Below are 18,018 nucleotides of genomic sequence, written 5' to 3' on the forward strand. Positions count from 1 at the left end.
TGAATGGTACTTCTTAAAGAGATGACTTCACAAGCCACACACCTATTATACCTATCTAAGTATCTAAGTATCACAGAACATAAAATGAGTAAGATAGTTCTTCTAGTCAAGTTTTATGTTCTAGAGTTTGTAAGACCACAAACACACTCTCATTATCACAATAGGCCCTATTCGGCTCACACTCCAAAATTCCATATCCCTAAATAACTTTTTCCTCTCTCCCACCTAAGCTCTCCCTGCTGGTCCTTTCCTCAAACTACTGCTCAGAACTTGCTTCCTCTCTCCAGGTCTCCTCTCTCTCCACAGTAGCTACATTCAGCAGCCTGGCAGAATATCAAGTTCTACAAAATCCAAAGAGAAGGCAAAGAGAGAAAAACAATTTTTTCAAGCTATTGACTTTGGAATAGGCAGATCATAGATCTGATCAATGTGAATCCTCAAGGCATTATTTAAAATCTCCTTTGATGAAGAAAGAAAATCCAAAGTATTGTTTTATGGTCTACTTATCTATGTCTTTACTGTATTCTGTCCTGGCTGAGATGCTAGAAGTTCCTTAAGAAAACTACAAATAGGAAAAACACAACTTATATGCAAAACTCAGGAGACAAAATCAGCGACAGGTCAAATCGTACGGGGAGATAAGAATTACTGTGTAGAATGGTATTGTACAGGAGTCTCAATTTCTCTAAGCATAATCACTGACTTTAGGCAGCACTTTGTTCTAAACAAGCTTACAATTCCTAACCTCAATCTTATAGCCAGGTTCTATTAAGTTAGTATCTTAAGACCTCATTAGAAAATTTGAGAATAGGTGATTTATTCATACACTCCTGGAATTCTAGTCTCTGGCTCCTACAGAAAGTGAGTTAAGCATCCACAGAAAGTGTGGATCAGCTTTTTTGTTCTTATTAGCCCAAAAGACCTTTTACCCATAAATAATACTTAGTCTTTCTTCTTCTTCTTTAAGTCTTTCATGTCATTCACATACTTAAACTAAACTAAAATACATAAAAGACAGCTGTTAAGATTTAACAAGAGGAAAATATTTAAGGACTCAAATGATCCAAGGGTCTAAAAACTCATTCAGAGATGATTTTATATAGGATTTTTATATATGACAGTAATCTTATGTTATAGACACTGAAAGCCTTACCAGAATTCCAAAACTCTATAGCAATGAAATGACAAATAATTAAAACTTCCCCTCAGTAAATAAAAAACTTTAGTACTGATCTAGAAAAAGCCAATTGGGGTGCCTGGGTGGCTCAGTCAGTTGGGCGTCCGACTTCGGCTCAGGTCATGATCTCGCGCTCCGTGAGTTCGAGCCCGGCGTCCGGCTCTGTGCTGACAGCTCAGAGCCTGGAGCCTGTTTCAGACTCTGTGTCTCCCTCTCTCTCCAACCCTCCCCCGTTCATGCTCTGTCTCTCCCTGTCTCAAAAATAAATAAACGTTAAAAAAAAAAATTTAGAAAAAGCCAATTAATTTCTAATTTTCCTTTTTATGCAAATAATAAAAATTTAAAGAGCATAGGAAGAAAATGCTTGATCATGCTGGTCTGGAATAAGAAAACATGCTAAATATTAAACTATGGTTGGAGAAATAAAATTATTTCTCCATATAATTTTGTCAGCAAAATCAGTCTAAAATAATTGAAGTAATTTAATTGTATGCCTCAAGATGTGCTTCATTTTTCAAAATTGAAAGGAAGGGGAAAAATCTGTTTTAAATGGATCAGTAGCCCTCTGCCAGTCCTATCCTGGCCCAAAGACAAAGGTGAAATATCAGTATGCAAATCAGTAAAGTTGCCAACGAAAGACATATATACTCTCAAAACTTACATTAAAAAAAAATCTTATTGGAGGGACACCTGGGTGGCTCAGTAGGTTTGAGCATCCAACTTCGGCTCAGGCCATGATCTCATAACTTGTAAGTTTGAGCCTCACATCGGGCTCTCTGCTGTCAGCACAGAGCCTTTTTCAGATCCTCTACCCCCCCTCTCTCTGCCCTGCTTGAATGCACATGCACATTCTCTATCAAAAATAAACAAACATTTAAAAAAAATCTTATTGGAGAAACCCTGAGATAGAAAAGACAATCAGAAATCTGAGGCCAAGGTCTTGGCTTTTGTCATTTTAGTTTCTGTTGGTTTTAATTAGACTAGCCTCAGTTCCTGCAACTGGAAAATAAGATTATGTGTATGTGTATGTAGGTATGTATGTATGTATATATGTATATAAAATACACATACACCCGACACAACATTATAAGAATTGTTTGGAAGATCAAACGAGTTGATTAAAGAAAACAAAAAACAAACAAACAAAAAAACATTTTCAAGAGGGAAATGCTAGGTTTTCTACTAATCTGCCATACAAACTAATACCCATTCCAAGTCTTTTTCAAGGCTGCTGATGTGTTTATCTTATCTGATATACAAAATCAGTTTTCATTCTTAGGAATTAATTTGTAAAAAATTTTTTCCTATTTATATCATACCTCATTCCAAGAAGAATCTGAGGCAAAAAACCGTGTGTGTGTCTGTGTTTTAATCAACCATAGTAAAAAATAAATCAATCTAGGAGAGATTTTCAATATCAACCCCACATCATCATCTACATAAAACAGATGGATGTCAAAATTTCTGAATCCATTATCTGATGTTAAGAGCTCAAAATCTAATCTAACTGGAGCTACTGAAGAAAACGAACTCGTTTAAGTGTTCTACCTTGCTCTTCAAAAATTAATAGTGACCTTACCTTGTATGGATCAAGTAAAAAGTCACTGAACTTGCTAGGCAGGGAATATTTCTTCACCAATTCGTCTTCTACCACCCATGGTGCATTTTCACCAGTACCAGCCCGTAATGCGTTATGCCGTATAAAGTATCGAAGTATCTCCTTATTTGGTGGGCGTTCTGTACGAATCAAGCTGTCTGCTGGCACATTACTGATGATCTAGGTTAACAAATATAAATAACTTACCACTGGGGTTAAAAGCAATTAACCACGGAGAACAAAGATTTATGTTCTTTCCAGAAAAATCATAACTCCCTCTATAAAACAGGGCTATAAACTAGATGAAAGAAAAATAATTTTCAGAAACAGAATGTTAAATTAAACACATCCCTAGGCAATTTATCTGTATGTATCAAAGACCTAAAACTGTGCATACCCACTGAACCAGCAATTCCTCTTGTTAAGAATTTAGAAATAAATGGACTGTCAACTGCTAATAAAAGGAAGGGGGGGGGGGGGGAAGGGAAAACTACATAAAGGTACATCAGTAAGGGATTCATTTTTTAAATTAAAATACATCCAGGGGCGCCTGGGTGGCGCAGTCAGTTAAGTGTCCGACTTCAGCCAGGTCACGATCTCGCAGTCCGTGAGTTCGAGCCCCGCGTCAGGCTCTGGGCTGATGGCTCAGAGCCTGGAGCCTGTTTCCAATTCTGTGTCTCCCTCTCTCTCTGCCCCTCCCCCGTTCATGCTCTGTCTCTCTCTGTCCCAAAAATAAAAAAAATTAAAAAAAAAAAAATTGAAAAAAATACATCCATACAATGAATGAATGCAACCATTATATGCATATAATATATACATGCATATAATTATGTATAATATATTACATATAATATACACAACCATAGGGGGAAAATGTTTCTCAATAGGACGAATTTATCAGAATCGTCTAAGGTGCAGATTCTTGGCCCCCAAGCTTACTGAATGAGAAGAATCTCTGGCAGTAGAGGCTGGGAATCTAGATTTTTTAATAAAACCCCCTGATGACTATCATACACACTACAATCTGAAAATACTATTTTGGAAAAAAATTTAATGACATCACAGACGTTTACCATATAGTAAATGAAAAAAGCAAGTTACAAAATAGTGTATATAGAATCCTCTCTTTTTTCCCCCTAAAATTTTATTTTTAGGTAATCTCTATACCCAACATGGGACTCAAACTCATAACCCCAAGATCAAGTATCATACTTTACCAACTGAGCCAGCCAGTGCCCCGACTCCTATTTTCAAAAGTCACTTAAAAGCTGGGGCACCTGGGTGGCTCAGGTCCTGATCCCAGGGTTGTGGGATGGAGCCCCGTGTTGGGCTCTGTGCTGAGCATGGAGGCTGTTCAAGATTCTCTTTCTCTCTCCCTCTGCCCCTTGCCCCTAACTCAATGTTCTAAAAAAAACAAACAAGCTAACCACCATTAACCACATCTATATTCACCAAATATCATCTCTGAGCACAGGATTAGAAATATCTTTTACCCTTATTTGTATATTCTATCTTCCTCTATTTACTACACGTAAACAAAGCAATTTACATTCTTCACACTCATCAGTAAGAATACAAACGATAATCAGGGAAGTGGATGAGACTCCCTAGTAATAATATTTTAACTAGCAACCCTGCTGAAGGTGAAGAAACTCAGTGAAAAACTGTATTTAACATCCAATTTTCAAATATAAAGAAATCCTAACAATTTAGCAATGCCTTCACATCAACTATACAACAAATGGAGTCAAAGTGCTGGGGGCGATCAGATGACTCAGTCAGAAGAACATTCGACTCTTATCTCAGGGTTGTAAGTTCAAGCCCCACGTTGGGTATAGAAATTACTTAAAATTAAAATCTTCAAAAAAAAAAAAAGAGTCAAAATAGAATAAGACTTGTCAACTTTTTGAGGTGGGAAAAAAAATCCAACACTCTGAAGAGCCAAAAGAACTGGGTTATACTCCTTCCCACGCTCATTTACTAAATTAGGAACTTTGACAGAATTCTTCAACTTCTCAGGCCCTAGCTGTTTCTTCTATAAACAGTTGAACAGGAAGACAAATGTGCAGTTATCTTCCATATCCAGCAGCCCATCTTGCCTCTTTCTAAATACAAGATTTTACACATACAGGTATACAAGTATCTGAAACTAATATGCCATATTTCATGGATTCTAAGACACTATCAATGAAAAAACACAGTGTTTTATATGCCACTAAGAAAACAATTCTTGCCAATTCATTTAAGTGATGTCCTGACTCTGGACATATTAAAAACATTCAAACCTTAGAATCAAAACTTAGCACTAAGTTATTTTAAGGGTATTTACTGTTTTAGATTATTAGCTTCACAGATACCTTGTAAAAGCGCTGATGAGAACTGACTTGGTTTCTGAGTTTATTACAAATTGCTTTATTTTTAACTGGGAAGAGCTATTTCCTGGAGAAAGTCCGTAACTGCTGCGAACCGATTCTTATTTTTCAAACTGAGTTTGAAACTCAAATGCAAATTATTCTTAGACCCTAATAATTCTTATTAAAAGAAAACAGTATGCTATCTCCTAGGGGAAAAAAATACAATTTAACTTAAGGTCATAATTACAAAGACTACAAAAGCCTAGAATTTACCGTAGAAACACATTCATTCACATTTTTCTGTAGCACATTTTCTCCGAGAAAACTGGCCCTATGATATTTTCTGAAATAGCATTTTCGACATTTAAGAGGTTTAATATAAAGTGCCAACTAACCTTATCTTCATTTTGTAATTTCACATCATATTTGTGAGGCAAAAATTTTGGCGGAGCCCATTTCCTTTCTCCTTTTTTTAATGAAGTAGGGAGTTTTCGTGGAGATCTACGTGCTCTGTCATCTAGTCAAATCAATAGAAAATTAGTGAAAAAAATACGTCTTTAATTTTATCCATTCATTTATTAATAATCTTATTGAACACCTACTCTGCACCAGGCACTGAGCGATGAGACACAAAGATGAATCATAAAGTCCTTACCTCAAGCAGATCAAGTCTGTGAGAGTCTACAAAACTTACAATATAATGTGGCAAAATACTGTAACAGAGATTGGGACAAAAAAAAATACTATGAGAGCAGAGAGGAGCAACTCTAACTTGGTCTGGAAGACAGGCAAAGGAGAGGCCTAGAACGACTAGAACTTGTTCAGAGACTATAAGCCGTAAAATGAGTGAATATGATCTACGCTATAGTAAAAACATCAGACTAAAGATACGTAGGAGCCAAATTATAAATAACACTGTACACCTTTTTAAAAAAATGTTTAAATGTTTATTTTTGAAAGAGGGAAAGTATGAGCGGGGGAAGGACAGAGAGAGGGAGACAGGATCTGAAGCAGGTTCTGCGCTGACAGCAAAGAGCCCAATGTGGGGCCCAAACTCATAAACTGTGAGATCATGACCTGAACCGAAGTTGAACACTTAACCGAGTCACCCAGGTACCCCCATTTTTTTTTTTTTTTTTTAAGTAGGCTCCATGTCCAATGTCCAGCGTAGGGCTTGAACTCGAGACCCTAAGATCAAGAGTCACATGCTCTACCAACTGAGCCAGCAGCCAGGAGCCCGAACACTGTATACCCTTTAGAGACCGGAATTTGTCTCATGGGCACTAGGGAAACAAAGGATTTCTTGTCTAACTAACTAGATATACATTTTGAAAGATTACTAGTCTGAAAAAAACTGAGAAAGAAAATAACACTTTTGAAAGTTAGAAAATGAGTAAAATGGCAAGGTGAGACTGAAGAATGGGAAATCACAAGATGTAATACTAAACACCTGAATTAATGTAACTGGAATGGAGACTAAAAGAGTCAAGAGGTATTTAGAATACAAGACTTGGTAACCACCTAGATGTGGAAATGCTAACGGCTTCCACGTTTTCTGCCTTAGGGACCAAGGAGACGACAGTGTCATTAACTGAGTAAAAGAATGCTGAAAGACTAGCAGGATTCTTGTTGACATGCCTTGGGAAGACAACATAAGCAAGACGATTAATTCAGCTTTACAGGTGTTAAATTTGAACTGCTTGGGACATGCATGTGAAGACTAGATCTAAAGTTTAGGAGTTAAACTGATGTGGTCCTGGAAATCGTCAGCCTTTATACAGATTAAGAATTTAAACTGTGGACGGAATGAAATGTAACAGTACACTTCTGCAGAAAAATAAAAAGGCAGCAAGGGTGCCTGGGTGGCTCAGTAGGTCAAATTACCAACTCTTATTTTCGGCTCAGGTCACTATCTCATGGTTCATGAGTTTGAGCCCCATATTGGGCTCCTCACTGATAGCACAGAACCTGCTTGGGATTCTCTCTCCCATTCTCTCTCTCGGTCCATTTCCCAATCACATGCGTACACTCTCTCTCTCAAAATAAATAAACAAACTTAAAAAAAAAAAAAAGGCAGCAGGCAGCTCTTCCTGCCCACAGGCTTTATCCCCATACTTTAATAAAATCACCTTTTTGCACCAAAAAAAAAAGGGGGGGAGCAGAAAATTCCTATGAAAAATAATTTAATGAGAAAAGGAGGTTAAAAGAAAAACAAAACAGGAAAGTAGGGGTGCTTGGCTGGTTCAGTTGGAAAAGCATGTGACTCTTGATCTCAGGGTCATGAGTTCAAGTCCCATATTGGGTGCAGAAATTACTAAAAATAAAAATAAAACAGAAAAGTAGTTGGGAAACCTAAGAGACTATGGTACTAAATAAGCTGAAAGATATGAGAGTGACCAACAGTCAAAGTTAAATGGAACAGAAAAGTAAAAAAAAAAAAAAAAAAAAAACAAAAACAAAAAACAAAAAACAAAGAAGAAATCAGTGAATTCTGCAATTAGGGGGTCACCTATAACCTTATTAGGAACAGTTTTAGGAATAAAGAGGCAGAAGTCACACTTATACGTAACAGTGTAAGGAATAAACTCATGGTCAGAAAGCAGAGACAACATTCTCAAGAATCTTACCTTGAATGAATTAAGACAGAAATAGAACAACAGGATCAAGGGAGGATAGTTTTTGTTTTTAGAAAATGGGACTTTATTTATAAGTTAAGAATGATTAGAAAAAGGGTTTAAAACATTCTATAGTAGGGGCGCCTGGGTGGCACAGTCGGTTAAGCGTCTGACTTCAGCCAGGTCACGATCTCGCGGTCCAGGAGTTCGAGCCCCGTGTCGGGCTCTGGGCTGATGGCTCAGAGCCTGGAGCCTGTTTCCGATTCTGTGTCTCCCTCTCTCTCTGCCCCTCCCCCGTTCATGCTCTGTCTCTCTCTGTCCCAAAAATAAATAAACGTTGAAAAAAAAAATTTTTTTTAAACATTCTATAGTAGACTAATAAGTTTACCTATTCCTTGAAAAACTAGGAGGGAATGGAATTCAAAGAACAAGTACCTTCGCCAATTGGAAAGACCACTCCCTTCTAAGATGGAGGAAGAATACAGAAGTTGCTACCAGAGAGGTTAGGAACACAAAGCTGAAAAGTTCCTGCCCTAATACATTATTTCTACCCCCTACAAAGTAAAAGGCAAGGTCACATGATGAGAACATATTTTTCATACTGGAATTTGCCTATCATATTTCTATGAAAATTCTAATCAATTTTTCCCTGAAGACATTCAGAGTACACTGTAACATTCTTTAGCTCACCTACGACGCGTAACAATATACTAGAAATGACATTATATCCCAATAATTAAAACCTGAACTAAGGCACAGGCTCTAAAAAATAGCCAAAGCCTAAAACCAGCAGTTCCTGGCACATGATGCTTAAGGTATAAAACTAACAACTGTAACACATCATTGGTATGCCAATGATTTGATTCTATAAGAAAAGAAGTGTTAGAAGACCTAACAGCCAACACTTAACCAAAACACTTATCCTCCTCAAATCTTAGGATCTGTGAAAAACACACATATTATAAACCTCCAGTATCAAAAAGGAGAAAAACTGAAAAACACAGACATTAGCATTCATAGTACACAGTGGAAAACAAAACTAAAGTATCAACAACTGCGGGGGAGGGGGACAGCTACACAACAATCTCAGAAGCTGCCTTGGGAGTAGGTAAGGACATCCCTCTAAAACCATCTGCACATATCCAAAACATCTGGAGACACAAAACAGAAGGCAGACAGTGGAACATTCTAATGCAACATTCTAACTCGAACTTTATGACAGTTAAATAATGAAGTAAAATTACTGGATCCTCTAACAGTCACAGAGAGGGGATCAGTATACACAAACCCTCTTGAGTAATCCTATTTTTGGAAAAAGAAGGGACCCAAATAAATTCCTTATTTACACAAATTTAAAAAAAAAAAAAAAAAGAAGGACTCAGAGGCTAAAAAGTCTCCCCGGTGAACAACATCTCTGTTTCTCAACTTTCAACACATCATGGTTAAGGTCTCCAGGCCCCTAAAATTTACTTTTAGAGTTTCACAATTCTGGCAATTCCTATCTGAGAGGGACCTGAATTTATGCAGATAAAATGAAATCTCTTAAAAGCACCACAATGGCTTACAAAATGAAAAAAGAAAAAAAAAAAAAAAGAGCGGGACCCTTGGGTGGCTCAGTCGGTAAGTGTCTGACTTCAGCTCAGGTCATGATCTCATGGTTCAAGAGTTTGAGCCCGTCAGGCTCTGCACTGACAGCTCAGAGCCTGGAACCTGCTTCGGATTCTGTACCTCCCTCTCTCTCTGCCCCTCCCCTGCTTGTGCGGATGGGCTCTCTCTCCCTCTCAAAAATAAACCAATATATAAGAAAGAGAGAGAGAGAGAGAGGGATAGAGAGAGAGAGAGAGCGAAGAAAAAAGAAAAGAAAAGAAAAGAAAAGAAAAGAAAAGAAAAGAAAAGAAAAGAAAAGAAAGGAAGGAAGGATGGATTCAAATTAGCTCCTCCTATTCCAATCACCCCCCTTCCACGCATCCTTATGAATGTCCAACTTGGGAGAAAAGGAAAGCAAACTCTTTCCCATCCTGAGTAGGCAGGTATGTGCACACAGATTTCTAAGCAGCCAGAGGTAAGACTTCCCCCTGGTCTTAACTGTGTGGGGAGATTTAAATCTTGATTCCCTTAGTGGATATTTTAATTGTTTTCTGAATCATAAATGAACAAAAACATATCTATTTATCTATAAAACAATTACAAATTTAATTGTTAGAACTCAAAAGATTTATGGAGGATAAAATAAACAGAGTAGCATAACTCACTAAGGAAAGCTAGCATCATACATACTAATACTCTCTCTCCTTCCTTCATCCTCTTTTACAACTGGCTCCTTCTTCTGATGATCCTGAGCAATTTGGCTAGAATTCTCTTTGTCACTTGAGGGAGAATCACAGGCACCGTCTGATTTCTTCTCAGTGGCCTCTTCATCCACTTTCTCCAAAGGATGAATCTTCACAATCCTCACCTTGAGCATTTTTTCCTTCCCAACCTATAAAGGAGACAAGAGAGAATCAAAGATAATAAAGAACCAAGAACCTAAAGATGTTTAGGATATATTATCCAATATATATCCCACTTCACCTGACAAAAAAATTCACTGAAAAAGTAGCCAAGTTGTGATTTTTTTTCCAACTTTGTTTCTCAGACTTCTAAACAGCAATAGGATACCTTAAAAAATAAAATGATCACAATCTAGTTCATAATTCATGTACCGATGTACTAAGGCTAAAAGGCCATCACTACACTAACCTGACATATGTGTAAACACAGTTCAAGAACTTCCATTTTGTTAAAAAATCAACTTCGTAGGGGTGCCTGGCTGGCTCAGTCAGAATAGCATGCAACTCTTGATCCTGAGGTTGTGAGTTCCAACTCCACGTTGGGTGTAGAGATTACTTAAAAATAATATCTTTGATAAATATATAACTATACATACGAATATCCAATTATTTTAGAATCATCTGTTGAAAAGACTACCTTTTCTTCACTTAATCATCTAACTATCAAAAATGAGCAGCATGTGTATACATGGATGGACGTATAGGAGTCTATTTCTGGATGCTATTGTGTCCCAATGAATCTATTAGTCTATCTTTACAACAATTTCATACCACCTTAATACTTGAAAATAAGGCTCAAAATCAGACAGTATTATACCTCTAACTTGGTTGTTCTTTGTCAAAGTTCTTTGCATTTTCACATGAATTTTACAATCAGCTTGACAGTTCCCATAAAAAAGCTTCTGGGATTTTTTAAAATAATTTTTTAATTTGAGTATAGTTGAAAAGCTGCTAGGATTTTATAGCATTTGTGGTGTATCTACACATCACTTTGGGAAGAACTGCCATTTTAACAATACTGAGTTTTCTGACCCATGAAGACAATATCTCTCTCCATCATTTAAGATCTTGTTTAATTTCTCTCAGAAACATTTTATAATTTTTAGTGTCTAGGTCTTGTATGCCTCTTGTCAGATTTACTCCTAGAGCACAGCATATTTTTGATGTTATCATAAATGGTACTGATCTTTCTAAATTTCAATTTCCAATTGCATGTTGCTAACATTGGTTTTCATATTATTTACCCTAAATCCTGCTACCCTGCTAAACTCACTTGTTAGTTCTAAGAGGTTTTATGGGAGATTCCAGATTTTCTACATGGATAATCATGCTGTCTACACATAAAGATAACTATACTTCTTCCTTTACAATTTAGATGCCCTTTATTTCCTTTTCTTGACATACAACTAGCTAGAACCTCAAATACAATGTTAAATGGAGTGGGAGAGCAAGCATTCAGTCTTTTACCATTAGGTATAATGCTAGCTGGTGACTAATCTGTAAATATCCTTTATCAGGTTGAAGAAATTTCTTTTTTTTTTTTTTAGGTTGAAGAAATTTCTATTTGCAGTTTGCTCTAAGTTTTTATTAGGAACTAATGTCGGACTTTGTTGAATGCTTTCTTTGTGTAAACTGGAGATGACCATATAGTTTTTCTTGGTTGTTCTTAACTGAATTATAAATTTAAAAGAGCCCAAATGTCCATCAACAGATGAATGGATAAAGATGTGGTACATAAATATATACAATGGAGTACTACTCAGCAATCAAAAAGAACGAAATCTGGCCATTTATGACAATGTGGATGGAACCAGAGGGTATTATGCTAAGCAAAATTAGAGAAAGACAAGTATCCTATGACTTCACTCATATGAGGAATTTAAGATACGAAACAGATGAACATAAGGGGAAGGGAAGCAAAAATAACATAAAAAACAGGGAGGGGGACAAAACATAAAAGACTCTTAAATATAAAGAACAGAGGGTTACTAGAAGGATTGTGGGAGGAGGGTGGACTAAATGGGTAAGGGGCATTAAGGAATCTACTCCTGAAATCATTGTTGCACTACGTGCTAACAAACGTGGATGTAAATTTACAAATATATTTTAAAAAAGAATTATACAGGGGCACCTGGGTGGCTCAGTCGGTTAAGCGGCCGACTTCGGCCCAGGTCATGATCTCGCGGTCCGTGAGTTCGAGCCCCGCGTCGGGCTCTGGGCTGACAGCTCAGAGCCTGGAGCCTGTTTCGGATTCTGTGTCTCCCTCTCTCTGACCCTCCCCCGTTCATGCTTTGTCTCTCTCTGTCTCAAAAATAAATAAACGCTAAAAAAAAAAAAATTAAAAAAAATTAAAAATATAAAAAAGAATTATACATAAATTTATAACAACTTTGCATTTGGAGGATTAACCCCACTGGGTAATGATGAATTATCCTTCTCCTAAGGAAGTGTTGCATTTCATTTGCTAAAATTTTGATTAGAAAATTTTCCATCTATGGGTACCTGGGTGGCTCAGTCAGTTGAGCTTCTAACTCTTGATTTTGCCTCAGGTCATGATCCCAGGGTTGCGTGATTGAGCCCTGAGCTGGGTTCTGTGCTGAACGTGGAACCTGCTTGGGATTTTCTCTCTCCTTCTCTCTCTCTCTCCCCTCTGCCCCTCTCCCCTGATTGTGGTCTCTCTCTTGCTCTCTAAAAATAAAAACAGTAAAAATAGGAGTGTCTGGGTGATTCAGTCAGTTAAGCATCCAACTTCAGCTCAGGTCATGATCTCACAGTTCATGGGTGGGAGCCCCACGTCAGCCTCTGTGCTGATAGCTCAGAACCTGGAGTCTGCTTCAGATTCTGTGTCTCCCTCTCTCTCTGCCCCATCTCCACTTGCACTCTCTCCCAAAAATAAACATTAAAAAAAACTTTTTTTAATAAAAATAAAATAAAGAAATTTTGCATCTATGTTCACACAGGAGTTTTGTGGACACAGAATTTTTTTTTGCCTTATCCATAGTTTTTTCTTATAATGTGTTTATATGGTCTTAGTATTGGGGTAATACTGACCTCATACAATAATGTGCAAAGAATTCCCTCCTCCCTCCGCTCTTCTATTTTCTGGAAACGTCCGGATAGAATAGGTGCTATTTCTTCCTTAAATGTTTGGTAGAACTCACCAATGAAGACATTTGGGCCTGGAGTTTTGCCAGATAATTTTAACTACAAACTCATTTTCTTTAATAGATATAGGACTGTTAAGGTTTTTATTTCTTGCTGAATGCATTTTGGTAGTATCTTTCAAGGAATTTGTCCATTTAAGTTGTCAAATTTATTGGCATAAAGATGCTCCTAACATTCTCTTATAATCCTGTCAATATATGTAGACTGTAGTGACAATCATCTAATTCCTCATATTGGTTAATTTGTATCCTCTCTTTTTTTCCTGAGAGTTTGGCTAGAGGTTTATCAATTTTACTGATCTTTTCAAATTACCAGCTTTTGGTTGCACGACTTTCCTGTTTTCTATTTTACTGATTTTCACTTTGATCTAAACTTATTAAATCTTTTCTTCTTGTTTTCTTTGAATTTGAAAGCTCTTCTTTTTCTTAATTTCTTAAGGTAGAAGTCAATGATTTGAGAACTTTCTATTTTGTTTGTTTAAAGTTGCTTGGTTGTTTAGTGCTATACATTTCTCCTAAGCCCTACCATAAGCAACATCTCACAAATTCTAATATATTGTGTTTTCATTTTTTTTTTTTAATGTTTATTTATTTTGAGAGAGAGAGAGACACACATCCAAGCGGGGAGCGGGAGGGAGAGTGGGAGAGGGGAAGAGAGAGAGAGAGAGTTTCCCAAGCATGCTTGATCTCAGGAACCGTGAGATCATCACCTGAGTCAAATGCTTAACCAACTGAGTCACCCAGATGCCTTCATTCACATTCAGTTCAAAACATTTTCTAATTTCCCTTTTGATTTTCCCTTAACTCTGAGTAAGTTAAAGGTATGTTATTTAGTTTCCAATTATTTGTAATTTCCAATTATTTGCAGTTTCCAGATAACTATTATTGGTTTCTAATGTAATTCCATTTTCATCACAGTATATTCTCTGTAGGACTTGAATCCTTTTCAATTTATTTTATGGCCCAGAGTATGATCCACCTTGGTAAACTATACATTTGAGAGGAATGTCTCTTCTGTAGTTATCAGGTAGAGTATTTTATAAATGGTAATTAAGTCACATTGGTTGATAATGCTAACTCAAGTTTTCCATATTCTTGCTGACTTTCTGTCTCCATTTTCTATCAGTTACTGAGAAGAGAGGTGTTGAAAACTCCAACCATAACTATGATATCTATTTCTTCTTACAGCTCTATCCATTTTTGTTTCATACATCTTGAAAAACTCATTAGTAAATGCATAAACATTAAAGGCTGCTGTGTCTTCTTAAAAAACTGACCCCTCTCATTATGAAATATTTCTTAACTAAAATTCAAATTAAAAAAAAAAAAAAATGTAGGGGCGCCTGGGTGGCTCAGTCTGCTAAGTGTTCAACTTCAGCTCAGGTCATGATCTCGCAGTTAGTTCTTGAGTTCAAGCCCCGCATCGGGCTCTGTGCTGACAGCTCAGAGCCTGGAGCCTGCTTCAGATTCTGTGTCTCCCTCTCTCTCTGCCCACCCTTGCTCACACACTCTCTCTCTCCCAAAAATAAACACTAAAAAAAAAAAAAAAAAAAATTAAAAAAAAATTTTACCTATGGTAATACTTTTTGCCCTGAAATCTACTTTGTCTTATATCTACATAGCCATTCCAGATTTCTTTCCTTTTGTGAGAGAGAGAAGGAACACACACACACACACAAGCAGGGAAGGAGGGGCAGAGGGAGACGTAGAAAGAATCTCAAACAGGCTCCAAGCCCAACACAGAGCTCCACACCGGGCTCAATCTCAATCTCACAATTGTGAGATAACGACCTGAGCCAAAATCAAGATTTGGGTGCTCAACCTACTGAGCCACCCAGGCACCTTGCCATTCCAGAATTCTTTTTCTTTTTTTTAAGTTTATGTATTTACTCTGAGAGAGAGTTGGGGGAAGGGGAAGAGAGAGACGGAGAGAGGGAAAATCCCAGGCAGGTTCCACACTGTCAGTGCAGAGCCCAATGCAGCGCTTGGACTCACAAACCATGAGATCATGACCTGAGCTGAAGTCAGCTTAAGTGACTGAGCCACCCAGGTGACCCCAGATTTCTTTTAATGTTAAGATGATACCTCTTTCTCCATCTTTTTACCATTATCCTATTTGCATCGTATAGGCAGCATATAATTGCATCTTGCTTTTTTATCCAATCTGGCAATTTCTATCTTTTAACTTAAATGTTTAGATCATTTATATTATATAATTACAAATACCACTAGGCATAGTTGCTTTCTATTCAGCATCATGAAAACTAAAAAAATTGTGCTCTTTAAAAGACACTGTTAAGAGAATCAAAACACAAGCCTCAACGGGCGACTGGGTGGCTCAGTAGGTTGAGTGTCTGACTTTTGGGTCAGGTCATGATCTCATGGTCCATGAGTTTGAGCCCCATGTCAGGCTCTGTGCTGACAGCTCAGAGCCTGGAGCCTGCTTCGAGTTCTGTGTCTTCCTCTCTCTCTGCCCCTCCCCTGCTTGCACTCTCTCTCTCTCAAAAAAATAAACATTAAAAAACAAAAAACATAGAACACAAGCCCTAGTGGGGAGCAAATAAAGAACCTGTATCCAGATCTCATAAAGAACTTGTATCCAGAATAAAAAAGTCTCAAAACTCAAAAACAAGAAAACAATCCAATTTAAAAATGGACAAAGATTTTTTTTTATTTTTTTTTTAATGTTTATTTATTTTTGAGACAGAGAGAGACAGAGCATGAATGGGGGAGGGTTGGAGAGAGAGGGAGACACAGAATCTGAAGCAGGCTCCAGGCTCTGAGCTTTCAGCACAGAGCCCGACGTGGGGCTTGAACTCACGGACCATGAGATCATGACCTGAGCCGAAGTCGGACGCTTAACCGACTGAGCCACCCAGGCGCCCCAAAATGGACATTTGAACAGACACTTCATCAAAAGAAATATATATAAAAGGATAGCAACAAAAATATGAGAAGATCTTCGACATTATTAGTTATTAAAATGATATTCAGGGACACCTAAGTGGCTCAGTCAGTTAAGCATCCAACTCTCGATTTTACCTCAGGTCAGGATCTCAGTTTTGTGAATTCAAGCCCTGTATTGGGCTCTGTGCTGACAGTGCAAAGCCTGCTTGGAATTCTCTGCCTCCCCCTCTCTCTCTGCTCCTCCTCACTCCCGCTCTCTCTCTCTCTCTCAAAAGTAAAATAAACATTTAAAAACACCAACAAAAAAAGGTATCTAAGAAAAAAATCCTTGGTCAGAAGGTATGTGCACATTCAACTGTCTTCAATAATGTTGAAGTGTTTATCAAAATAGTTCCACATTCTTGTCAAAACTTGGCATTATTTTTACTTTTTCTTATTTACTAATCTGATATGTATAAAATGGTCCTGCTATGCTTTTTACTTGATTTCTTGGATCACTATGTTTTCATACGTTTTACGGGCATACAGATCTCCCCAATTTTAATTTCTCTCTCCCCCTCTGTCAAACTTTTCCTCTTTCACCTTCCAGATGTGTACAGCCTATTTTCCTCGTGCCACTCCAAATCTGTCTCCATTCTGGTCTACCTTGCTCTGGGCTTATACAGGCTGATCTTTGTGGCCTACATCAAAGGGCTCCCTTGTCCTCTAGATTTTGGTGAGTTCAACCCATGGGAAACAAGAGCAGAAAATCAGATAGTGGAAGAAAAGTGATGTCGGGGTATTTACTCCCATCTCCCTGTGAAATGGGTCACACCTTACTACCGAAATACTCTTCTCTTCCACAACTACATTACTCTCTTCTTGTTCCAGTACCCACTCCCTCCTGTTTCTTACAATTTTCTTACAATGCTTATATAAGCATTTTCTCACTCTGAATACAGTCGTAAGTTCACAACCAAGAGGCACCAAAGCTAAGGACAAAACCAATACACTGAGAAGCCCAAAGCAGAAAGGCAGAAAGATACAAAGCATAGGTCCTTGACAATATTTCCCAACCTCTACGCCACATCTGGTGTCACCCACCTCTAAGACTTACATGAGATAACCAAATGTTTTCACTGCCTAAACCAATGCTATACTACTCAATGCTATCCACAGAGTATCATCATCATACCCTAGAGCTTGTTAGAAATGCATACTTTTAGGGCCTATCCTAGACCTTCTGAACCAAACTATCAGGGGATGGCACCCAAGAATGTATATTCAGAAGTCCTTTAAGTGATTCTATTTAGGCTAAAGCTTGAGAAGTACTGGGCACTGCTAGTTAGCTACTTCATTACATACAGACGAAATCACTCTTAACTGAAACATCAATATCAACAAGTTTTGTTTTGTTTTTAATTTTCTTTTTTGAGTGATCTCTACACCCAATGTGGGGCCTGAACTCACAACCCCGAGATCAAGACTCACATGCTCCACCGACTGAGCCAGCCAAGCGCCTCTGAACACACTATTTAAATATCTGAGTGAGTGAATGAGTGAGGAAGGGAGAGAGGGAAGGAAGAAAAGAAAACAAAAGAAAAGAGAGAAGGAAGGAAGGAAGGAAGGAAGGAAGGAAGGAAGGAAGGAAGGAAGGAAAGACAGAAAGAAAGAAAGAAAGAAAGAAAGAAAGAAAGAAAGAAAGAAAGAAAGAAAGAAAGAAAAAAGATAGATAGATACTTGAGCCTATTTACTACTTCAACATTTCTGTGCATATTCTGCAAGACATTATGGTAAAGCAACCAGCCTAGTGTCCACTATAGATATTTAACAAATGTTAGTTCCCTTACTCCTGAATCTTACTTTAAGCTTTCAAAGGATTATACAGGGATTGC

The 18,018-nt window shown here is 37.6% G+C and overlaps 1 protein-coding gene across 2 annotated transcripts in view; it reads right to left on the reverse strand.

Annotated features, from left to right (window-relative positions):
• BAZ1B (bromodomain adjacent to zinc finger domain 1B) overlaps nt 1-18,018 on the reverse strand; it is a 73,260-nt gene that overhangs the window by 40,913 nt on the left and 14,329 nt on the right. Inside the window, exons 4-6 of one of the 2 annotated variants that reach the window (XM_086691302.1) lie at nt 10,021-10,222; nt 5,524-5,645; nt 2,757-2,954 (exon numbers count right to left, since the gene is read on the reverse strand). In XM_086691302.1, coding sequence (XP_086547428.1) covers nt 2,757-2,954; nt 5,524-5,645; nt 10,021-10,222 — 522 coding nt within the window. Of the gene's footprint in view, nt 1-2,756; nt 2,955-5,523; nt 5,646-9,995; nt 10,223-18,018 lie in introns of those variants that run through there. The other variant, XM_086691304.1, reaches the window with a different exon arrangement.

Source organism: Puma concolor, chromosome E3, assembly GCF_028749965.1.
Source record: "Puma concolor isolate L17-30 chromosome E3, mPumCon1.1.hap2, whole genome shotgun sequence".
Taxonomy (NCBI): Eukaryota; Metazoa; Chordata; class Mammalia; order Carnivora; family Felidae; genus Puma; species Puma concolor.